The sequence below is a fragment of the Panulirus ornatus genome, chromosome 41 (assembly GCF_036320965.1).
Source record: "Panulirus ornatus isolate Po-2019 chromosome 41, ASM3632096v1, whole genome shotgun sequence".
Lineage (NCBI taxonomy): Eukaryota > Metazoa > Arthropoda > Malacostraca > Decapoda > Palinuridae > Panulirus > Panulirus ornatus.
Window position 1 is genome coordinate 20,297,573 of NC_092264.1, and position 26,003 is coordinate 20,323,575.

At 42.4% G+C, this 26,003-nt stretch overlaps 1 protein-coding gene across 1 annotated transcript in view; it reads right to left on the minus strand.

Annotated features, from left to right (window-relative positions):
* Positions 1 to 26,003, minus strand: part of hppy (MAP4K3-like protein hppy) — a 566,945-nt gene that overhangs the window by 121,425 nt on the left and 419,517 nt on the right. The window contains exon 17 of the mRNA XM_071686180.1: positions 23,623 to 23,827. Coding sequence (XP_071542281.1) covers positions 23,623 to 23,827 — 205 coding nt within the window. The remainder of the gene's footprint in view (positions 1 to 23,622; positions 23,828 to 26,003) is intronic.

A 26,003-nucleotide genomic window follows, 5' to 3' on the forward strand; every position in this document is an offset into this window, starting at 1 on the left:
AGAAGTGTGGGAGGTGGGCAGATTAGAAAGGGTAGTGAGTGGTGGGGTGAAGAAGTAAGATCATTAGTGAAAGAGAGGAGAGAGGCATTTGGATGATTTTTGCAGGGAAATAATGCAAATGAGTGGGAGACGTATAAAAGAAAGAGGCAGGAGGTCAAGAGAAAGGTGCAAGAGGTGAAAAAGAGGGCAAATGAGAGTTTAGGTGAGAGAGTATCGTTAAATTTTAGGGAGAATAAAAAGATGTTCTGGAAGGAGGTAAATAAAGTGCATAAGACAAGGGAACAAACGGGAACTTCAGCGAAGGGGGCTAATGGGGAGGTGATAACAAGTAGTGGTCATGTGAGGAGATGGAGTGAGTATTTTGAAGGTTTGTTGAATGTTTGATGATAGAGTGGCAGATATAGGGTGTTTTGGTCAAGGCGGTGTGCAAAGTGAGAGGGTTAGGGAAAATGATTTGGTAAACAGAGAAGAGGTCGTAAAAGCTTCGCGGAAGATGAAAGCCGGCAAGGCAGCGGGTTTGGATGGCATTGCAGTGGAATTTATTAAGGGGGTGACTGTATTGTTGACTGGTTGGTAAGGTTATTTAATGTATGTATGATTCATGGTGATGTGCCTGAGGATTGGCGGAATGCTTGCATAGTGCCATTGTACAAAGGCAAAGGGGAAAAAAGGTGAGTGCTTAAATTTCAGAGGTATAAGTTTATTGAGTATTCCTGGGAAATTATATGGGAGGGTATTGACTGAGAGGGTGAAGGCATGTACAGAGCATCAGATTGGGGAAGAGCAGTGTGGTTTCAGAAGTGGTAGAGGATGTGTGGATCAGGTGTTTGCTTTGAAGAATGTGAGAAATACTTAGAAAAGCAAATGGATTTGTATGTAGCATTTATGGATCTGGAGAAGGCATATGATAGAGTTGATAGAGATGCTCTGTGGAAGGTATTAAGAATATATGGTGTGGGAGACAAGTTGTTACAAGCAGTGAAAAATCTTATTGAGGATGTAAGGCATGTGTATGTGTAAGAAGAGAGGAAAGTGATTGGTTCTCAGTGAATGTAGGTTTGCGGCAGGGGTGTATGATGTCTCCATGGTTGTTTAATTTGTTTATGGATGGGGGTAGTTAGGCAGGGGAATGCAAGGGTTTTGGAAAGAGCGGCAAGTATGCAGTCTGTTGTGGATGAGAGAGCTTGGGAAGTGAGTCAGTTGTTGTTCGCTGATGATACAGCGCTGGTGGTTGATTCATGCGAGAAACTGCAGAAGCTGGTGACTGAGTTTGGTAAAGTGTGTGAAAGAAGAAAGTTGAGAGTGAATGTGAATAAGAGCAAGGTTATTAGGTACAGTTGGGTTGAGGGTCAAGTCAGTTGGGAGGTAAGTTTGAATGGAGAAAAACTGGAGGAAGTGAAGTGTTTTAGATATCTGGGAGTGGATTTGGCAGTGGATGGAACCATGGAAGTGGAAGTGAATCATAGGGTGGGGGAGGGGGTAAAAATTCTGGGAGCCTTGAAGAATGTGTAGAAGTCGAGAACATTTTCTCGGAAAGCAAAAATGGGTATGTTTGAACGAATAGTGGTTCCAACAATGTTGTATGGTTGCGAGGTGTGGGCTATGGATAGAGTTGTGCGCAGGAGGGTGGATGTGCTGGAGATGAGATGTTTGAGGACAATATGACGTGTGAGGTGGTTTGATCAAGTAAGTAATGTAAGGGTAAGAGAGATGTGTGGTAATAAAAAGAGTGTGGTTGAGAGAGCAGAAGAGGGTGTTTTGAAGTGGTTTGGTCACATGGAGAGAACGAGTGAGGAAAGATTGACAAAGAGGTTATATGTGTCAGAGGTGGAGGGAACGAGGAGAAGTGGGAGACCAAATTGGAGGTGGAAAGATGGAGTGAAAAAGATTTTGAGTGATCGGGGCCTGAACATGCAGGAGGGTGAAAGGCGTGCAAGGAATAGAGTGAATTGGAGCGATGTGGTATACCGGGGTTGACATGCTGTCAATGGATTGAACCAGGGCATGTGAAGCGTCTGGGGTAAACCATGGAAAGTCTGTGGGGCCTGGATGTGGAAAGGGAGCTGTGGTTTCGGTGCAATATTACATGACAGCTAGAGACTGAGTGTGAACGAATGGGGCCTTTGTTGTCTTCCTAGGGCTACCTTGTGCACATGAGGGGGAGGGGGTTGTTATTTCATGTGTGGCGGGGTGGCGATGGGAATGAATAAAGGCAGACAGTATGAATTATGTACATGTGTATACATGTAGATGTCTGTGTGTGTATATGTATACGTTGAAATGTATAGGTATGTATATTTGTGTGTGTGGACGTGTATGTATATACATGTGTATGTGGGTGGGTTGGGCCATTCTTTCGTCTGTTTCCTTGCGCTACCTCACTAACGCGGGAGACAGCGACAAAGCAAATAAAAAAAATGAATAAAAAAAATACAGACATATACATATATACACATGTACATAATTCGTACTGTCTGCCGTAAATTTACTCATTCCCATCGCCACCTCGCCAAACATGGAATAACATCCCCCTACCCCTCATGTGTGCAAGGTAGCACTAGGAAAAGACAACAAAGGCCACATTCGTTCAAACTCAGTCTCTAGCCGTCATGCAATAATGCACCGAAACCACAGCTCTCTTTCCACATCCAGGCCCCACAGAACTTTCCATGCTTTACCCCAGACGCTTCACATGCCCTGGTTCAATCCACTGACAGCACGTCGACCCTGGTATACCACATCGTTCCAATTCACCCTCCTGCATGTTCAGGCCCCGATCACTCAAAATCTTTTTCACTCCATCTTTCCACCTCCAATTTGGTCTCCCACTTCTCCTCATTCCCTCCACCGCTGACACATACATCCTCTAGGTCAATCTTTCCTCACTCATTCTCTGTGACACTAGGGCTACAGCTGATTGGCAATGGAGTGTCCGACCATGTAGCACTACCTTGGATGAGGACCAGGTTGACTGGTTTTATATTGCTTTTATTTCCAATCATGCTGTAATGTGGCATCTAAAAAGCCATGAAGGTTGCAATCTAAAGTCCATGTCAGTAGCATCCATGCCTCATAGGTTTAATGATATCATAGTGACAGGAAGTGGTTACACAAAATACTCACCAAATGAAATAGATAACCAATTCATGTGATCATTTCTTATATTTGGGTAATCTTGCAAAAGATGCAATAGTAGCACAAATTTCTTATGCCACATCAGATGCTTATCAATACAAGGAAAGGTTTATATTCTGTTACAGAAAGAGACCGTTAAAGTGGGTGATAACCGCTTGTTGAAAAATATAGACGTAATGAAATGGAAGGCCAAGCTTTCACAGGTTCTGTAAGTTAGTAAACTTACGTTACATATTTTTTGATGTTTAATTGTTAAGTGATTGCATAAGGCTATTTACAATATTAAAAATGTGACTGATGAATATGACTGAAAATATAAAAAATTAACGCATGAATCCACATTAACATAGGGCTACCAACCTCCAACCCAAACAGCCCTCATGTACCAACATTTATTTAATTATTTTCCCTCCAAGTACACAGAGATATAGTTGTTTTAGCTACTGTACATATGGAATTAGGACATGCATATGACAGAGTTGGAGTGAATTACTCACTCATTTTTAGTGGCTATGTAATGATTCAGTACTGAATGAGCATTTATCATGCCTATTCTTGAGGCTTGTTTGTTCATTTATAACACATGTTTTACTGTATATATAAGTGCCATTGGTAAATCATATGGGAGGGTATTGATTGAGAGGGTGAAGGTATGTACAGAGCATCAGATTGGGGAAGAGCAGTGTGGTTTCAGAAGTGGTAGAGGATGTGTGGATCAGGTGTTTGCTTTGAAAAATGTATGTGAGAAATACTTAGAAAAGCAAATGGATTTGTATGTAGCATTTATGGATCTGGAGAAGGCATATGATAGAGTTGATAGAGATGCTCTGTGGAAGGTATTAAGAATATATGGTGTGGGAGGAAAGTTGTTAGAAGCAGTGAAAAGTTTTTATCGAGGATGTAAGGCATGTGTACGTGTAGGAAGAGAGGAAAGTGATTGGTTCTCAGTGAATGTAGGTTTGCGGCAGGGGTGTGTGATGTCTCCATGGTTGTTTAATTTGTTTATGGATGGGGTTGTTAGGGAGGTAAATGCAAGAGTTTTGGAAAGAGGGGCAAGTATGAAGTCTGTTGGGGATGAGAGAGCTTGGGAAGTGAGTCAGTTGTTGTTCGCTGATGATACAGCGCTGGTGGCTGATTCATGTGAGAAACTGCAAAAGCTGGTGACTGAGTTTGGTAAAGTGTGTGGAGGAAGAAAGTTAAGAGTAAATGTGAATAAGAGCAAGGTTATTAGGTACAGTAGGGTTGAGGGTCAAGTCAATTGGGAGGTGAGTTTGAATGGAGAAAAACTGGAGGAAGTGAAGTGTTTTAGATATCTGGGAGTGGATCTGGCAGCGGATGGAACCATGGAAGCGGAAGTGGATCATAGGGTGGGGGAGGGGGCGAAAATTCTGGGGGCCTTGAAGAATGTGTGGAAGTCGAGAACATTATCTCGGAAAGCAAAAATGGGTATGTTTGAAGGAATAGTGGTTCCAACAATGTTGTATGGTTGCGAGGCGTGGGCTATGGATAGAGTTGTGCGCAGGAGGATGGATGTGCTAGAAATGAGATGTTTGAGGACAATGTGTGGTGTGAGGTGGTTTGATCGAGTGAGTAACGTAAGGGTAAGAGAGATGTGTGGAAATAAAAAGAGCGTGGTTGAGAGAGCAGAAGAGGGTGTTTTGAAGTGGTTTGGGCACATGGAGAGGATGAGTGAGGAAAGATTGACCAAGAGGATATATGTGTCGGAGGTGGAGGGAACGAGGAGAAGAGGGAGACCAAACTGGAGGTGGAAAGATGGAGTGAAAAAGATTTTGTGTGATCGGGGCCTGAACATGCAGGAGGGTGAAAGGAGGGCAAGGAATAGAGTGAATTGGAGCGATGTGGTATACCGGGGTTGACGTGCTGTCACTGGATTGAATCAAGGCATGTGAAGCGTCTGGGGTAAACCATGGAAAGCTGTGTAGGTATGTATATTTGCGTGTGTGGACGTATATATATACATGTGTATGGGGGGGGTTGGGCCATTTCTTTCGTCTGTTTCCTTGTGCTACCTCGCAAACGCGGGAGACAGCGACAAAGTATAATTAAAAAAAAAAAAAGTGCCATTGTATAAAGGCAAAGGGGATAAAGGTGAGTGTTCAGACTACAGAGTCATAAGTTTGTTAAGTGTACCTGGTAAATTGTATAGGAGGGTAATGATTGAGCTGTGTGGTTTCATAAGTGGTAGAGGATATGTGGACCAGGTGTTTGCTTTTTAGAATGTGTGTGAGAGATACTTAAGAGAAACAGATGGATGTGTACGTGGCATTTATGGATCTGGAAAAGGCATGTGATAGGGTTGATAAAGTTGCATTGTGAAGGTCTAGAGAATATATGGTGTAGGAGGTAAGTTGCTAGAAGCAGTGAGAAGCTTTTATCAAGCATGAAAGGCATGTGTACAAGGTGGAAGAATGGAGAGTGATTGGTTCCAAGTGAAGGTCGGTCTGCAGTAAGGGTGTGTTATGTCACCATAGTTGTTTAATTTGGTTATGGATGGGGTGGTGAAGGAGGTAAATAAATGCCAGAGTTTTGGAGAGAAAGGTGAATATACACTCTGTTAGGGATGTGAGGGCTTGGGAAATGAGTCAGTTTTTTTCCTGATTATACAGCACTGGTGGCTGATTCAAGTAAGAAACTGCAGAAGTTGGTGACTGAGTTTGGAAGAGAGTGTGAAAGTTGTGAGTAAATGTGAGTAAAAGCAAGTTATTAGGTTCAGCAGGTTTGAGGAACAGGTTAGTTGTGATGTAAGTTTGAAGAAAAATTGGAGGAAGTGAAATGTTTTAGACATCTGGGAGTGGACTTGGCAGCAAATAGAACCATGGTAGTAGAAGTGAGTCATAAGGTGAGGGAGGGGGCAAGGGTTCTGGGAGCAATGAAGAATGTGTTGAAGGAGAGAATGTTATCTTGGAGAGCAAAAATAGATATGTTTGAAGAAATAGTAGTTTCAACAATATTATATGGGTGCAAGGTATAGGCTATAGATAGGGCTGTGTGGAGGAGGGTGGATGTGTTGGAAATGAAAAGCTCTATCTATCTATCTGTATCTACATCTCTGATGCCCATTCCCTCTGGGACCTCCCATCAAGGGGTGGCCATGGCAAATGAGTCTCTACTTATCCCTGTCCTTACATGCCTTCCTCACATACACCATTCCACACTTTCTTCCACTATAACTTTCCCTTCAGTATTCCTCCACCCTATTATCCCATGTCACAGGTGGTCTTCCAATCACACAACCCCTTTAATTGTACTATCGTACACTCTCCTTGTAAACTCCCAGTCTTGCATTCCTTCCATGTGACCAAACCACCTCAAAGTATTACTTCTCACCCATTCTACCACTCCACAAATCATTCCCTTTGCATTCCTTGCCATACCACATCTCTCATACACCTCTTCATTTCTCTCTTCATTCCATCTAATCACACCACATGCTCTTCTCAAATAGCTCATTTCCACAGCCTGGATTCTTGACCTTTATACCTCATTCCATGTCCATGTTTTGGCAGCTTAGGTCAGGGTTGGGAGGAAAATACTATCTCTTAATCCTCTCTTCACTTCCATACTTACACCTGTACCCTTCATTATTCTATTAAGGGACCCAATGACTCTTCTACCCTATACTGCTCTCTCTCCTGTATCTCTCCTTCCTTATCACTACACTTACCCAAGACAGCTCCCAGGTACTTAGATTCCCTCACTTCTTCCAGTCTCCCCCCCGCAAATTCAAAGCACAATTTAGTGGATTCTCTTCTTTCACTCTGTATGGTTTTACAAAATCTTTACTTTCACTCTGTTTCCTTTCAAACACCATCACTTTACTTTTACTTGCATTTACCTTCAATAGTCTTTGCTTTTACACATCATAAAACACATTCAAACCCTTATGGAACTCCTCTTTACTCTCAAAACAAACAATTTAGTATCATCCTAATACAGGCTTGCCACTATCCACATCTCACTGCCACACTCCATCTCTGCACCCCTTTTCCCTAATTTTGCTTTCATCTCTCTGATCAACCCATTCATATATATATTAAAAAGCAACAGTGACATCACACGGCCCTGCCTCACACCTACATGTATCCTAAAACTTTCACTTAGCTCACCATCCACTCTTACATACGCATTTGTTCCTCTATAGAAGGCTTTTACACCACCCAACAGTTGTCCCCCTATTCCATATATCCTTAACACATCCCACAAAGCATTCCACTTGATTCTCATACACTTTCTTCAGATCCATAAAAGCTGCATACAGTTTCTTACCTTTTGCTAAATACTTTCACATGGTCGTCTTTACTACAAAAATCTGATCCACACATCCCCTACCTTTCCTAAAACCCTCTTGCTCTTTGCTAACTCTGCATTCAGTCACTTCCATCACTCTGTCAATTAATATTCTTGCGTACACTTTTCTTGGCATACTTAACAAACTTATTCTTTTATAAATGCTACATAAATCCTTCACACCCACCTTTTCCTTTGAATAGAGGTACAATATTGCTTTCACCCACTTCTCAGGCACTCCATTATGTTTCCATGCTAAATTATGGATTCACACTATCACACTTTCTCCTCCATACTTCAGTTTTTCAACCATAATCCCATCCACTCCAGTTATCTTTCCAACCTTCAGCCTCATTATTGCCCTTCATGCCCTCCTTTTTGCCATAGGCCCTTGCAATTGCATCCTCTCCCTTCCATCATCCATACCCATGCATGTAACAATTACTGCCTCCCCTTCTTCCCGTTAATCAGTTCTTCAAAATATTCTTTCCATCTTCCTTTTACTTCCTTCTTTTGATTTCGCAACTCACCTTCTTTACTTCTCACATCAACATTTCTACAATTACATCATCCTGTCTCCTTTTTCATGTTCTTCCAGTATAGTTTCTTATTATTCCAAAACTTTTCACATAACTTTCTTCCAAAATTTACATCTATTCTCTCTTTGCTTTCCTTTATAAGCTTCTTAGCATTCTGCTTACATATTTATTTTATTCATTTTGCTTTGTCGCTGTCTCCCACGTTTGCAAGGTAGTGCAAGGAAACAGACGAAAGAAATGGCCCAACCCACCTCCATACACAGGCATATACATACACGTCCACACATGCAAATATACACACCTATACATCTCAATGTACACATATATATACACACACAGACATATACATATATACACATTTACATAATTCATAGTCTGACTTTATTCATGCACATCGCCACCTCGCCACACATGGAATAACATCCCCCTCCCCCCTCATGTGTGCGAGGTAGCTCTAGGGAAAGACAACAAAGGCCCCATTCGTTCACACTCAGTCTCTAGCTGTCATGTAATAATGCCCGAAACCACACCTCCCTTTCCACATCCAGGCCCCTCACAACTTTCCATGGTTTACCCCAGACGCTTCACATGCCCTGATTCAAACCACTGACAGCACCTCGACCCCAGTATACCACATCGATCCAATTCACTCTATTCCTTGCCCTCCTTTCACCCTCCTGCATGTTCAGGCCCCGATAACTCAAAATCTTTTTCACTCCATCTTTCCACCTCCAATTTGGTATCCCACTTCTCCTCGTTCCCTCCACCTCCAACACACATATCCTCTTGGTCAATCTTTCCTCACTCATTCTCTCCATGTGCCCAAACCATTTCATAGCACCCTCTTCTGCTCTCTCAACCACGCTCTTTTTATTTCAACACATCTCTCTTACCCTTACATTACTTACTCAATCAAACCACCTCACACCACATACTGTCCTCAAACATCTCATTTCCAGCACATCCACCCTCCTGTGCACAACTCTGTCCATAGCCCATGCCTCGCAACCATACAACATTGTTGGAACCTTTATTCCTTCAAACATGCCCATTTTTGCTTTCGGAGATAATATTCTCAACTTCCACACATTCTTCAAGGCTCCCAGGATTTTCGCCCCCTCCCCCACCCTATGATTCACTTCCACTTCCATGGTTCCATCCACTGCCAGATCCACTCCCAGATATCTAAAACACTTACTTCCTCCAGTTTTTCTTCATTCAAACTTACCTCCCAACTGACTTGACCCTCAACACTACTGTACCTAATAACCTTGCTCTTATTCACATTTACTCTTAACTTTCTTCTTTCACACACTTTACCAAACTCAGTCACCAGCTTCTGCAGTTTCTCACATGAATCAGCCACCAGCGCTGTATCATCAGCGAACAACAACTGACTCACTTCCCAAGCTCTCTCATCCACAACAGACTGCATACTTGCCCCTCTTTCCAAAACTCTTGCATTCACCTCCCTAACAACCTCATCCATAAACAAATTAAACAACCATGGAGACATCACACATCCCTGCCGCAAACCTACATTCACTGAGAACCAATCACTTTCCTCTCTTCCTACATGTACACATGCCTTACATCTTCGATAAAAGCTTTTCACTGCTTCTAACAACTTGCCTCCCACACCATATATTCTTAGTACCTTCCACAGACCATCTCTATCAACTCTATCATATGCCTTCTCCAGATCCATAAATGCTACATACAAATCCATTTACTTTTCTAAGTATTTCTCACAAATATTCTTCAAAGCAAACACCTGATCCACACATCCTCTACCACTTCTGACACCACACTGCTCTTCCCCAATCTGATGCTCTGCACATGCCTTCACCCTCTCAATCAATACCCTCCCATATAATTTACCAGGAATACTCAACAAACTTATACCTCTGTAATTTGAGCGGTCACTCTTATCCCCTTTGCCTTTGTACAATGGCACTATGCACGCATTCCGCCAATCCTCAGGCACCTCACCATGAGTCATACATACATTAAATAACTTTACCAACCTGTCAACAATACAGTCACCCCCTTTTTTAATAAATTCCACTGCAATACCATCCAAACCTACTGCCTTGCCGGCTTTTATCTTCCGCAAAACTTTTACTACCTCTTCTCTGTTTACCAAATCATTTTCCCTAATCCTCTCACTTTGCACACCACCTCGACCAAAACACCCTATATCGGCCACTCTATCATCAAACACATTCAACAAACCTTCAAAATACTCACTCCATCTCCTCACATCACCACTACTTATCACCTCCCCATTAGCCCCCTTCACTGAAGTTCCCATTTGCTCCCTTGTCTTATGCACTTCATTTACCTCCTTCCAAAACATCTTTTTATTCTCCCTAATATTTTATGATACTCTCTCACCCCAACTGTCATTTGCCCTATTCTTCACCTCTTGCACCTTTCTCTTCACCTCCTGTCTCTTTCTTTTATACATCTCCCACTCATTTGCATTTTTTCCCTGCAAAAATCGTCCACATGCCTCTCTCCTCTCTTTCGCTAATAATCTTACTTCTTCATCCCACCACTCACTACCCTTTCCAATCAACCCACCTCCCACGCTTCTCATGCCACAAGCATCTTTTGCACAAGCCATCACTGCTTCCCCAAATACATCCCATTTCTTCTCCACTCCCCTTACCTCCTTTGTTCTCACCTTTTTCCATTCTATACTCAGTCTCTCCTAGTACTTCCTCACACAAGTCTCCTTCCCAAGCTCACTTACTCTCACCACCCTCTTCACCCCAACATTCTCTCTTCTTTTCTGAAAACCATTACAAATCTTCACCTTCGCCTCCACAATATAATGATCAGACATCCCTCCAGTTGCACCTCTCAGCACATTAACATCCAAAAGTCTCTCTTTCGCGCGCCTGTCAATTAACACGTAATCCAATAACGCTCTCTGGCCATCTCTCCTACTTACATACGAATACTTATGTATATCTCGCTTTTTAAACCAGGTATTCCCAATCACCAGTCCTTTTTCAGCACATAAATCTACAAGCTCTTCACCATTTCCATTTACAACACTGAGCACCCCATGTTATACCAATTATTCCCTCAACTGCCACATTACTCAGCTTTGCATTCAAATCACCCATCACTATAACCCGGTCTTGTGCATCAAAACCACTAACACACTCATTCAGCTGCTCCGAAAACACTTGCCTCTCATGATCTTTCTTCTCATGCCCAGGTGCATATGCACCAATAATCACCCATCTCTCTCCATCAACTTTCAGTTTTACCCATATTAATCTAGAGTTTACTTTCTTACATTCTATCACACACTCCCACAACTCCTGTTTCAGGAGTAGTGCTACTCCTTCCCTTACTCTTGTCCGCTCACTAACCCCTGACTTTACTCCCAAGACATTTCCAAATCACTCTTCCCCTTTACCCTTGAGCTTCGTTTCACTCAGAGCCAAAACATCCAGGTTCCTTTCCTCAAACGTACTACCTATCTCTCCTTTTTTCACATCTTGGTTACATCCACACACATTTAGACACCCCAATCTGAGCCTTCGAGGAGGATGAGCACTCCCCGCGTGACTCCTTCTTCTGTTTCCCATTTTAGAAAGTTAAAATACAAGGAGGGGATGATTTCTGGCCCCCCGCTCCCGTCCCCTCTAGTCACTTTCTACGACACGTGAAGAATCTGCTTACATATTTTGTATTTTTCCCTCCTCCTTTGCTAAACTTACAGTTACATTCCTGTTGAGCAATCTACCTTATGCCTTTTTCTTCTCATCCACAGCATTTCTAATCTCTTCTCTCCACCATGCATTGCCCTTTTTATTCCTGTATTTCACTACCTTGCATTCAGTTATTGGCAGTTGAGGGTATAATTGGTGCACATGGGGTGTTCAGTGTTAAGAATGGAAATGGTGAAGAGCATGTAGATTTGTGTGCTGAAAAATGACTGGTGATTAGGATACCTTGTTTAAAGAGAGAGATATACATAAGTATACATATGTAAGTAGGAGAGATGGCCAGAGAGTGTTATAGGATCACATGTTAATTGATAGGTGCATGAAAGAGATTTTTTGATGTTAATGTGCTGAGAGGGGCAACTGGAGGAATGTCTGATCATTATCTTGTGGAGGTGAAGTCGAAGATTTGTAGAGGTTTTCTGAAAAGAAGAAAGAATGTTGGGGTGAAAAGAGTGGTGAGAGTAGGTGAGCTTGGAAACAAGACTTGTTTGAAGAAGTACCAGGAGAGATTGAGTGCTGAATGGCAATAGGTGAGAGCAAATGACTTAAGGGGAGTGGGGGAGGAATGGGATGTATTTAGGAAAGCAGTGATGGCTTGCGCAAAAGATGCTTGCGCAAAAGATGAGAAAGGTGGGAGGTGGATAGATTAGAGAGGGTAGTAAGTGGTAGGATGAAGAAGTAAGATTATTAGTGAGAGAGAAAAGAGAGGCGTTTGGACAATTTTTGCAGGGAAGTAGTGCAAATGACTGGGAGATGTATAAAAGAATGAGGCAGGAGGTCAAGAGAAAGATGCTAGAGGCAAATGAGAGTTGCGGTGAGAGATTAGGAGGTAAATAATGTGCATAAGCCAAGAGAACAAATGGGAACATTGGTGAAGGGGGCTATTGGGGAGGAAATAACAAGTAGTAGTGAAGTGAGGAGATGGAGTGAGTATTTTGAAGGTTTGTTGAATGTGTTTGATGATAGAGTGGCAGATAAAGACTGTTTTGGTTGAGGTGGTGTGCAAAATGAGAGGGTCGGGGAGAATGGTTTGGTAAACAGAGAAGAGGTTGTGCAAGCTTTGCTGAAGATAAAAGCCGGCAGGTTTGGATGGTATTTCAGTTGAATTTATCAAAGGGGGTGACTATGTTGTTGACTGGTTGGTAAGGACATTCATTGTATGTATGGCTCGTGGTGAAGTGCCTGAGGATTGGCAGAATGCATGCATAGTGCCATTGCACAAAGGCAAAGGGGATAAAGGTAAGTGTTCAAATTACAGAGGTATCAGTTTGTATAGTATTCCTGGGAAGTTATATGGGAGGGTATTGATTGATAGGGTGAAGACATGTACAGAGCATCAGATTGGGGAAGAGCAGTGTGGTTTCAGAAGTGGTAGAGGATGTGTGGATCAGGTGTTTGCTTTGAAGAATGTATGAGAGAAATACTTAGAAAACAGATGGATTTGTATGTAGTATTTATGGATCTGGAGAAGGCATATGATAGAGTTGACAGAGATGCTCTGTGGAAGGTATTAAGAGTATACGGTGTGGGAGGTAAAAGTTGCTAGAAGCAGTGAAGTTTTACCAAGGATGTAAGGCATGTATAAGAGTAGGAAGAGAGGAAAGTGATTGGTTCCCAGTGAATGTTGGTTTGTGGCACGGGTGCGTGATGTCTCCATGGTTGTTCAATTTGTTTATAGATGGGGTTGTTAGGGAGGTGAATGCAAGAGTTTTGGAGAAAGGGCAAGTATGCAGTCTGTTGTGGATGAGAGGGCTTAGGAAGTGAGTCAATTGTTGTTCGCTGGTGATGCAGCGCTGGTGGCTGACTCATATGAGAAACTGAAAAAGTTGGTGACTGAGTTTGGTAAAGTGTGTGAAAGAAGAAAGCTGAGAGTAAATGTGAATAACAGCAAGATTATTAGGTTCAGCAGGGTTGAGGGACAAGTTAATTGGGAGGTAAGTGTAAATGGAGAAAAACTGGAGGAAATGAAGTGTTTTAGATATCCGGGAGTGGCTTTAGCAGCGGATGGAAGCGGAAGTGAGTCACAGGTTGGGGGAGGAGGCTAAAGTTCTGGGAGCACTGAAGGATGTGTGGAAGGTGAGAACGTTGTCTCTAAGAGCAAAAATGGGTATGTTTGAAGGAATAGTGGTTCCAACAATTTTATATGGCTGTGAGGCATGGGCTATGAATAGGGTTGTGCCGAGGAGTGTGGATGTTTTGGAAATGAAATGTTTGAGGACAACATGTGGTGTGAAGTGGTTTGATCGAGTAAGTAACGAAAGGGTAAGAGAGATATAGGGTAATAAAAAGAGTGTGGTTGAGAGAACAGAAGATGGTGTATTGAAATAGTTTGGACATATGGAGAGAATGAGTGAGGGAAGCGGGAGACCAAATTGGAGGTGGAAGGTTGGAGTGAAAAAGATTTTGAGCGATCGGGGCCTGAACATACAGGAGGGTGAAAGGCATGCAAGGAATAGAGTGAATTGGAACAATATGGTATATACTGGGGTGGACTTGCTGTCAGTGGATTGAACAGGGCATGTGAAGCATCAGGGGTAAACCATGGAAAGTTTTGTGGGATCTGGTTATGGAAAGGGAGCTATGGTTTTGATGCATTATACATGACAGATAGAGACTGAGTGTGAACAAATGTGGCCTTTGTTGTCTTTTCCTATTGCTACCTCATACGCATGCAGGGGGAGGGGGTGCTATTTCATGTGTGATGGGGTGGCAACGGGAATGGATGAAGGCAGCGAGTATGAATATGTACCTGTGTATATATGTATAGTCTTTGTATGAATACGTATGTATATGTTGAAATGGACAGGTATGTATATGTCAATTGGGAGGTAAGTTTGAATGGAGAAAAACTGGAGGAAGTAAAGTGTTTTAGATATCTGGGAGTGGATCTGGCAGCGGATGGAACCATGGAAGCGGAAGTGGATCATAGGGTGGGGGAGGGGGCGAAAATCCTGGGAGCCTTGAAGAATGTGTGGAAGTTGAGAACATTATCTCGGAAAGCAAAAACGGGTATGTTTGAAGGAATAGTGGTTCCAACAATGTTGTATGGTTGCGAGGCATGGGCTATGGATAGAGTTGTGCGCAGGAGGATGGATGTGCTGGAAATGAGATGTTTGAGGACAATGTGTGGTGTGAGGTGGTTTGATCGAGTAAGTAACGTAAGGGTAAGAGAGATGTGTGGAAATAAAAAGAGCGTGGTTGAGAGAGCAGAAGAGGGTGTTTTGAAATGGTTTGGGCACATGGAGAGAATGAGTGAGGAAAGATTGACCAAGAGGATATATGTGTCGGAGGTGGAGGGAACGAGGAGAAGTGGGAGACCAAATTGGAGGTGGAAAGATGGAGTGAAAAAGATTTTGTGTGATCGGGGCCTGAACATGCAGGAGGGTGAAAGGAGGGCAAGGAATAGAGTGAATTGGATCGATGTGGTATACCGGGATTGACGTGCTGTCAGTGGGTTGAATCAGGGCATGTGAAGCGTCTGGGGTAAACCATGGAAAGCTGTGTAGGTATGTATATTTGCATGTGTGGATGTATGTATATACATGTGTATGGGGGTGAGTTGGGCCATTTCTTTCATCTGTTTCCTTGCGCTACCTCGCAAACGCGGGAGACAGCGACAAAGCAAGAAAAAAAAAATGTATATGTGCGTGTGTGGGTGTTAATGTATATACATGTGTATATTGGTGGGTTGGGCCGGGCTTTCATCTGTCTCCTTGTGCTATCTCGCTAATGTGGGAGACAGTGACTAAGTATTATAAATGAATATAATGATTACTGTTATTATTATTATTGTCGCTGACAATAATAATAATAATAATAATCGTAATAATAATAATAATCTTTCTTTTTCTTTCAAACTATTCGCCATTTCCCGCATTAGGAAGGCAGAGTTAAGAACAGAGGACTGGGCCTTTGAGGGAACATCATCACCTGGCCCCCCCGTCCATTCCTTTGGGGAAAAAAAAAAAAGAGAGGGGAGGATTTCCAGCCCCCCACTCCCTCCCCTTTTAGTCGCCTTCTACAACACGCAGGGAATATGTGGGAAGAATTCTTTCTCCCCTATCCCCAGGGATAAATAATAATATTTATTTATTTATCTATTTTGCTTTGTCGCTGTCTCCTGCGTTTGCGAGGTAGCGCAAGGAAACAGACGAAAGAAATGGCCCAACCCACCCCCATACACAATGTATACAAACACACACGTCCACACACGCAAATATACATACCTATAAATCTCAATGTACACATATATATACACACACAGACACATACATATATACCCATGCACACACTTCACACTGTCTGCCTTTATTCATTCCCATCGCCACCTCACCACACATGGGATACCATTCCCCTCCCCCCTCATGTGTGCGAGGTAGCACTAGGAAAAGACAACAAAGGCCCCATTCGTTCACATTCAGTCTCTAGCTGTCATGCAATAATGCCCGAAAACCACAGCTCCCTTTCCACATCCAGGCCCCACACAACTTTCCATGGTTTACCCCAGACGCTTCACATGCCCTGATTCAATCCACTGACAGCACGTCAACCCCGATATACCACCTCGATCCAATTCACTCTATTCCTTGCCCTCCTTTCACCCTCCTGCATGTTCAGGCCCCGATCACACAAAATATTTTTCACTCCATCTTTCCACCTCCAATTTGGTCTCCCACTTCTCTTCGTTCCCTCCACCTCCGACACATATAACCTCTTGGTCAATCTTTCCTCAATCATTCTCTCCATGTGCCCAAACCATTTCAAAACACCCTCTTTTGCTCTCTCAACCACGCTCTTTTTATTTCCACACATCTCTCTTACCCTTACATTACTTACTCGATCGAACCACCTCACACTACACTTTGTCCTCAAACATCTCATTTCCAGCACATCCACCCTCCTGCGCACAACTCTATATGGCCATAGCCCACGCCTCGCAACCATACAACATTGTTGGAACCACTATTCCTTCAAACATACCCATTTTTGCTTTCCGAGATAATGTTCTCGACTTTCACACATTCTTCAAGGCTCCCAGGATTTTCGCCCCCTCCCCCACCCTATGATTCACTTCAGCTTCCACGGTTCCATCCGCTGCCAGATCTACTCCCAGATCTCTAAAACACTTTACTTCCTCCAGTTTTTCTCCATTCAAACTTACCTCACAATTGACTTGACCCTCAACCCTACTGTACCTAATAACCTTGCTCTTATTCACATTTACTCTCATCTTTCTTCTTTCACACACTTTACCAAACTCAGTCACCAGCTTCTGCAGTTTCTCTCACAAATCAGCCACCAGCACTGTATCATCAGCGAACAACAACTGACTCACTTCCCAAGCTCTCTCATCCACAACAGACTGCATACTTGCCCCTCTTTCCAAAACTCTTGCATTCACCTCCCTAACAACCCCATCCATAAACAAATTAAACAACCATGGAGACATCACACACCCCTGCCGCAAACCTACATTCACTGAGAACCAATCACTTTCCTCTCTTCCTACACGTACACATGCCTTACATCCTCGATAAAAACTTTTCACTGCTTCTAACAACTTTCCTCCCACACCATATATTCTTAATACCTTCTACAGAGCATCTCTATCAACTCTATCATATGCCTTCTCCAGATCCATAAATGCTACATACAAATCCATTTGCTTTTCTAAGTATTTCTCACATACATTCTTCAAAGCAAACACCTGATCCACATATCCTCTACCACTTCTGAAACCACACTGCTCTTCCCCAAACTGATGCTCTGTACATGCCTTCACCCTCTCAATCAATACCCTCCCATATAATTTACCAGGAATACTCAACAAACTTATACCTCTGTAATTTGAGCACTCACTCTTATCCCCTTTGCCTTTGTACAATGGCACTATGCAAGCATTCCGCCAATCCTCAGGCACCTCACCATGAGTCATACATACATTAAATAACCTTACCAACCAGTCAACAATATAGTCACCCCCTTTTTTAATAATAATAATGATAATAATAATAATAATAATAATAATAATAATAATAATAATAATAATAATAATAATAATAATAATAATAATTTCTCCCCTATTCCTGGGGATATGGGAGAAAGAATACTTCCCACGCATTCCTCATGTGTCGTAGAAGGCGACTATAGGGGACGGGAGCGGGGGGCTGGAAACCCTTACTTCCTTGGATTTCAACTTTATAAAATGGGAAACAGAAGAAGGAGTCACGCGGGGAGTGCTCATACTCCTCGAAGGCTCAGATTGGGGTGTCTAAATGTGTGTGAATGTAACCAAGATGAGAAAAAAGGAGAGATAGGTAGTATGTTTGAGGAAAGGAACCTGCATGTTTTGGCTCTGAGTGAAACGAAGCTCAAGGGTAAAGGGGAAGAGTGGTTTGGGAATGTCTTGGGAGTAAAGTCAGGGGTTAGTGAGAGGACAAGAGCAAGGGAAGGAATAGCACTACTCCTGAAACTAGAGTGGTGGAAGTATGTGATAGAGTGTAAGAAAGTAAACTCTAGACTGATATGGGTAAAACAAAGTTGATGGAGAGAGATGGGTGATTACTGGTGCATATGCACCTGGGCATGAGAAGAAAGATCATGAGAGGCAAGTGTTTTGGGAGCTGATGAGTGAGTGTGTTTGTAGTTTTGGTGCATGAGACTGGGTTATAGTGATGGGTGATTTGAATGCATAGCTGAGTAATGTGGCAGTTGACGGAATAATTGGTGTACATGGGGTATTTAGTGTTGTAAATGGAAATGGTGAAAAGCGTGTACATTTATGTGCTGAAAAAGGACTGGTGATTGGGAATACCTAGTTTAAAAAGAGAGATATACATAAGTATACGTATGTAAGTAGGAGAGGTGGCCAGAAAGCATTATTGGATTACGTGTTAATTGATAGGCATGCGAAAGAGAGATTTTTGGATGTTAATGTGCTGAGAAGTGCAACTGGAGGGATGTCTGATCATTATCTTGTGGAGGCAAAGGTGAAGATTTGTAGAGGTTTTCAGAAAAGAAGAAAGAATGTTGGGGTGAAGATAGTGGTGAGAGTAAGTGAGCTTGGGAAGGAGACTTGTGTGAGGAAGTACCAGGACAGACTGAGTACAGAATGGAAAAAATGTGGGAACAAAGGATGTGAGGGGAGTGGGGGTGGAATGGGATGTATCTAGGGAAGCAGTGATGGCTTGTGCAAAAGATGCTTGTGGCATGAGAAGCATGGGAGGTAGGCAGATTAGAAAGGGTAGTGAGTGGTGGGATGAAGAAGTAAGATTATTAGTGAAAGAGAAGAGAGAGGCATTTGGATGATTTTTGCAGGGAAATTTTGCAAATGACTGGGAGATGTATAAAAGAAAGAGGCAGGAGGTCAAGAGAAAGGTGCAAGAGGCGAAAAAGAGGACAAATGAGAGTTGGGGTGAGATGGTATCTTTAAATTTTAGGGAGAATAAACAGATGTTTTGGAAGGAGGTAAATACAGTGCGTAAGACTAGGGAACAAATGGGAACATCAGTGAAGGGGACTAATGGGGAGGTGATAACAAGTAGTGGTGATGTTAGAAGGAGACGGAGTGAGTATTTTGAAGGTTTGTTGAATGTGTTTGATGATAGAGTGGCAGAGTGGCAGATAGGGTGTTTTGGTCAAGGTGGTGTGCAAAGTGAGAGGGTTAGGGAGAATGATTTGGTAAATAAAGAAGAGGTAGTAAAAGCTTTGCGGAAGATAAAAGCTGGCAAGGCAGCGGGTTTGGATTGTATTGCAGTGGAGTTTATTACAAAAGGGGGTGACTGTATTGTTGACTGGTTGGTAAGGCTATTTAATGTATGCATGACGCATGGTGAGGTGCCTGAGGACTGGCGGAATGCTTGCATAGTGCCATTGTACAAAGGCAAAGGGGATAAGAGTGAGTGCTCAAATTACAGAGGTATAAGTTTGTTGAGTATTCCTGGGAAATTATATGGGAGGGTATTGATTGAGAGGGTGAAGGCATGTACAGATCATCAGATTGGGGAAGAACAGTGTGGTTTCAGAAGTGGCAGAGGATGTGTGGATCAGGTGTTTGCTTTGAAAAATGTATGTGAGAAATACTTAGAAAAGCAAATGGACTTGTATGTAGCATTTATGGATCTGGAGAAGGCATATGATAGAGTTGATAGAGATGCTCTGTGGAAGGTATTAAGAATATATGGTGTGGGGGTAAGTTGTTAGAAGCAGTGAAAAGTTTTTATCGATGATGTAAGGAATGTGTACGTGTAAGAAGAGAGGAAAGTGATTGGTTCTCAGCGAATGATGATTTGCGGCTGGGGTCCGTGACGTCTCCATGGTTGTTTAATTTGTTTATAGATGGGATTGTTAGGGAGGTGAATGCAAGAGTTTTGGAAAGAGGGGCAAGTATGCAGTCTGTTGGGATGAGAGAGTTTGGGAAGTGAGTCAGTTGTTGTTTGCTGATGATACAGCACTGGTGGTTGATTCGGGTGAGAATTGCAGAAGCTGGTGGCTGAGTTTGGTAAAGTGTGTGAAAGAAGAAAGCTGAGAGTAAATGTGAATAAGAGCAAGGTCATTAGGTACAGTAAGGTTGAGGAACAAATCAATTGGGAAGTATGTTTAATGGAGAAAAACTGAAGGAAGTGAAGTGTTTTTAGATATATGGGAGTGGATTTGGCAGCGAATGGAACTATGGAAGCGGAAGTGAATCATAAGGTGGGGGAGGGGGTGAAAGTTCTGGGAGCGTTGAAAAATGTGTGGAAGTCGAGAATGATATCTTGGAAAGCAAAAATGGATATTTTATTTTTTTTATTATACTTTGTCGCTGTCTCCCGTGTTTGCGAGGTAGCGCAAGGAAACAGACGAAAGAAATGGCCCAACCCACCCCCATACACATGTATATACATACGTCCACACACGCAAATATACATACCTACACAGCTTTCCATGGTTTGACCCCAGACGCTTCACATGCCCTGATTCAATCCACTGACAGCACGTCAACCCCGGTATACCACATCGCTCCAATTCACTCTATTCCTTGCCCTCCTTTCACCCTCCTGCATGTTCAGGCCCCGATCACACAAAATCTTTTTCACTCCATCTTTCCACCTCCAATTTGGTCTCCCTCTTCTCCTCGTTCCCTCCACCTCCGACACATATATCCTCTTGGTCAATCTTTCCTCACTCATTCTCTCCATGTGCCCAAACCACTTCAAAACACCCTCTTCTGCTCTCTCAACCACGCTCTTTTTATTTCCACACATCTCTCTTACCCTTACGTTACTCACTCGATCAAACCACCTCACACCACACATTGTCCTCAAACATCTCATTTCCAGCACATCCATCCTCCTGCGCACAACTCTATCCATAGCCCACGCCTCGCAACCATACAACATTGTTGGAACCACTATTCCTTCAAACATACCCATTTTTGCTTTCCGAGATAATGTTCTCGACTTCCACACATTCTTCAAGGCCCCCAGAATTTTCGCCCCCTCCCCCACCCTATGATCCACTTCCGCTTCCATGGTTCCATCCGCTGCCAGATCCACTCCCAGATATCTAAAACACTTCACTTCCTCCAGTTTTTCTCCATTCAAACTCACCTCCCAATTGACTTGACCCTCAACCCTACTGTACCTAATAACCTTGCTCTTATTCACATTTACTCTTAACTTTCTTCTTCCACACACTTTACCAAACTCAGTCACCAGCTTCTGCAGTTTCTCACATGAATCAGCCACCAGCGCTGTATCATCAGCAAACAACAACTGACTCACTTCCCAAGCTCTCTCATCCCCAACAGACTTCATACTTGCCCCTCTTTCCAAAACTCTTGCATTTACCTCCCTAACAACCCCATCCATAAACAAATTAAACAACCATGGAGACATCACACACCCCTGCCGCAAACCTACATTCACTAAGAACCAATCACTTTCCTCTCTTCCTACACGTACACATGCCTTACATCCTCGATAAAAACTTTTCACTGCTTCTAACAACTTTCCTCCCACACCATATATTCTTAATACATTCCACAGAGCATCTCTATCAACTCTATCATATGCCTTCTCCAGATCCATAAATGCTACATACAAATCCATTTGCTTTTCTAAGTATTTCTCACATACATTCTTCAAAGCAAACACCTGATCCACACATCCTCTACCACTTCTGAAACCACACTGCTCTTCCCCAATCTGATGCTCTGTACATGCCTTCACCCTCTCAATCAATACCCTCCCATATAATTTACCAGGAATACTCAACAAACTTATACCTCTGTAATTTGAGCACTCACTCTTATCCCCTTTGCCTTTGTACAATGGCACTATGCACGCATTCCGCCAATCCTCAGGCACCTCACCATGAGTCATACATACATTAAATAACCTTAACAACCAGTCAACAATACAGTCACCCCCTTTTTTAATAAATTCCACTGCAATACCATCCAAACCTGCTGCCTTGCCGACTTTCATCTTCCGCAAAGCTTTCACTACCTCTTCTCTGTTTACCAAATGGATATGTTTGAAGGAATAGTAGTTCCAACAATGTTATATGGTTGCAGTGAGGCGTGGGCTATAGATAGAGTTGTGCAGAGGAGGGTGGATGTGCTGGAAATGAGATGTTTGAGGACAATATGTGGTGTGAGTTGGTTTGATCGAGTAAGTAATAAAAGGGTAAGAGAGATGTGTGGTAATAAAAAGAGTGTGGCTGAGAGAGTAGAAGAGGGTGTTTTGAAATGGTTTGGTCACATGAAGCGAATGAGTGAGGAAAGATTGACAAAGAGGATATATGTGCCAGAGGTGGAGGGAACGAGGAGAAGTGGGAAACCAAATTGGAGGTGGAAAGAAGGAGTGAAAAAGATTTTGAGTGATCGGGGCCTGAACATGCAGGAGGGTGAAAGGCGTGCAAGGAATAGAGTGAATTGGAACGATGTGGTATACCAGGGTTGACATGCTGTCAATGGATTGAACCAGGGCATGTGAAGTGTCTAAGGTAAACCATGGAAAGTTTTGTGGGGCCTGGATGTGGAAAGGGAGCTGTGGTTTCAGTGCATTATACATGACAGCTAGAGACTGAGTGTGAACGAATGTGGCCTTTGTTGTCTTTTCCTAGTGCTACCTCATGCACATGCGGGGGGAGGGGGTTGTCATTTCATGCGTGGCGGGGTGGCGATGGGAATGAATAAGGACAGTCAGTATGAATTATGTACATGTCTATATATGTATATGTCTGTGTGTGTGTATATATATATGTATACGCTGAGATGTATAGGCATGTATATGTGTTGTGTGTGGACATGTATGTATATACACGTGTATGTGGGTGGGTTGGGCCATTCTTTCATCTGTTTCCTTGCGCTACATCGCTAACGCGGGAGACGGCGACAAAGTATAATAAATAAATGATAACATACTTCTGTGATGGGTACTGAATGGTGGTGGGTGAGAACAGGTATACAACCCTCCTAAGATATCATTAGTTACATGTAAAATTTCAAAACGCATCGGCCCCCACCTACATAGATAGCTGTTTTAGCTACTGTAAAGATCTATCCAGCATTACACATATCCCTAAGTCATTTCAGTAACACTGATTTATGAACCAAATGGTCCCTTTTCCCTTTTATCTCACACCTATAGTTAATCAGTCCACTAATCCATTCTCCCCAAAAGTCCTTTCCCTACGCACGTCTTTTAGTTATCAATCTGTCCTATTTGCTATTTCCACATACATTAAACTTCCTACTTACAGCATCACCTTCCTTCCCCATATGACACATTTAAGTTCTCTACATAACTGCCCCCCCTAACATTATTTTCCATGGATCACTATTTTGCTCATCTACTACTTCCAATTTATGGCTGCCAGAAGTCCATTTGGAAATGGTGACTTACCTGATATTGTCATAAGCACATCTTTGATAACAAACATCCATGTTGTTCTAGTGGGTAACAGTTGTTCCATGGCAGCTTCATGTAATTCATTGAGATTTAAAGTATATATTCCCTCTTCTGCTCCAATGAGAATGTGCTGATCACGAGTATCTGGGTGTATCCATGAGGCAGTACAATGTATATGGAGTGGACAGCCATTGAAAACCTGGGGAAAAAATATATCATTACAGTACTCTATTGCTACATCAGCCATCTTTATCAAACTCCTTCCGAATCGGTTCATTTCAAACATTTAAAGCATCAAATATTAAAAATAAAATTACATAAACTTCATACTTGGTCCATTATGCTTACCATATGCTCTTTAGTACAAAAAGAAATGTAAAATTTATTTAAACATTAAAGTTTATAGAATGACTGATAAAGATTAAAGCAAGCCTCTACATTAAAAACTACGAAAATCAATTTGTTGGAACAATGAAAAGTCAACTCCAAATGTAAGTAGAGCCCTATGAGCATCTAAAAGAGTACGTGCTTGGTGTGGGTTAAAACACTGTTTGACCTCTCAATATTACATGCATCCATGAGAATTCATCCACTTTGACCATCACAAAATTTATGAGGTAGACGAATGCTTATCAGTTCAATGGAACCAACAACAACAACCCAACAGCAACCCACCTAAGGATGTGACATCAAAGAGTGCAGGCACGAAGATAACAAGCAAACATCCATTCATGTTCATTCAATGACTGCAGATGTCTATGCCTCAGGCCTGTTAATCTTTTGGTGTCATCATCCTCAATCACAGCAAGTGGTGAATTTTGTGCATACTGTGGGCTCTGTTGGCTGGTCACAGATAGCAACCTATATAAATGATAAATCACTGGAGCTTACTGGTGGCCTCAATAACCCACTGATGACCACAATAAGTGGTTGTGTGCCTTTCAGAGAGACTCTTTTCATCCACAGTACTGACCACTGTGCCTATGCTGCCCATACGCTAGATTTTCCAATCTGGTAAATAATATTCATTTCCTTAGTAGGAATGCTTCACTCTATCTATCTATATCTCTGATGCCCATTCCCTCCAGGAACTCCTATCAAGGGGATGGTCACAGCAGGAGTTTCCACTTATCCCCGTCCTTACATGCCTCCCTCACATACACCATTCCATACATTCTTTCACCATTTTTCTCCTTACAGTATTCCTTCACCCTACTTGCCCATGTCAAAGGTGGTCTTCCACTCACACCAACACCTTTAGTTGTACTATCATACACTCTCCTTGTAAACTTCCAGTCTTGCATTCTTTCCACATGCCCAAACCACCACTCTACCACTCCATAATTCATTCTGTTTGCATTCTCTGCCATACCATATCTCTCGTTCACCCCCTCATTTCCCTCACTCCATCTAATAATAACACATACTCCTCTCAAATGGCTCATTTCCACAGCCTGGATTCTTGACCTCTTTGAATAAAGTCATGTCCACGTTTCAACTGCATAGGTCAGGGTTGGGAGGACTATGCTGTCCCTTAATCCTTTTTTCACTTCCATAATTACAACTCTACCCTTTGTTATGCTATTATGAGACCCAATGACTCTTTTACCTTGTACTGCTTTCTCTCTTATGTCTTCTTTCATATCACCAAACTTACCCAAGGTAGCTACTAAATACTTAAATTCTCTCACCTCTTCCAGTCTTTCTCCCCCTTATCTAATTCACAGTTTAGTGCACTTCCTTCTTTCACTTTATACAGTTTTGCAAAATCAGTACTTTCACTCAGTTTCCTTTCAAACACCATTACTTTGCTTTTACTCATATTTACCTTCAATCACCTAAGTCTACTCACATCATAAAACACACTTACAACCTTCTGTAACTCTTCACTCTCACCAAACAACACAGTAACATCCACAAACTGGCTTGTCACTCACCACTATTACTTACTCCCAAACTGCAACTCTGCATCCCCTCTCAACCAGTTCTGCTTTTCATCTCTTTGATCACACCATCCTCATAAATTCTAAAATGCCATGGTGACATTACAGCCCTGCCTCACACCGACATGTAAACTGAAACCTATGCTCAACTCTCCATCCATTCTTACTCATGCATGTGCTACTCTTAGAAGTCTTTCACACCATATATCCTTAACACATCCCATAAAGCATTCCAATCGATTTTGTCATACAATTTCTCAAGATCTGTAGAAGCTGCATACAACTTCTTAATTTCTGCCTGATACTTTTCCAGTCATTTTCACCACAAAATCTGATCCATACATCCCCTATCTTTCTAAAACCCCCATGCTCCTCACTTATTCTGCATTCTGTCACACACCCATATCATTATGAGGTTAGGTTTCTCTAATC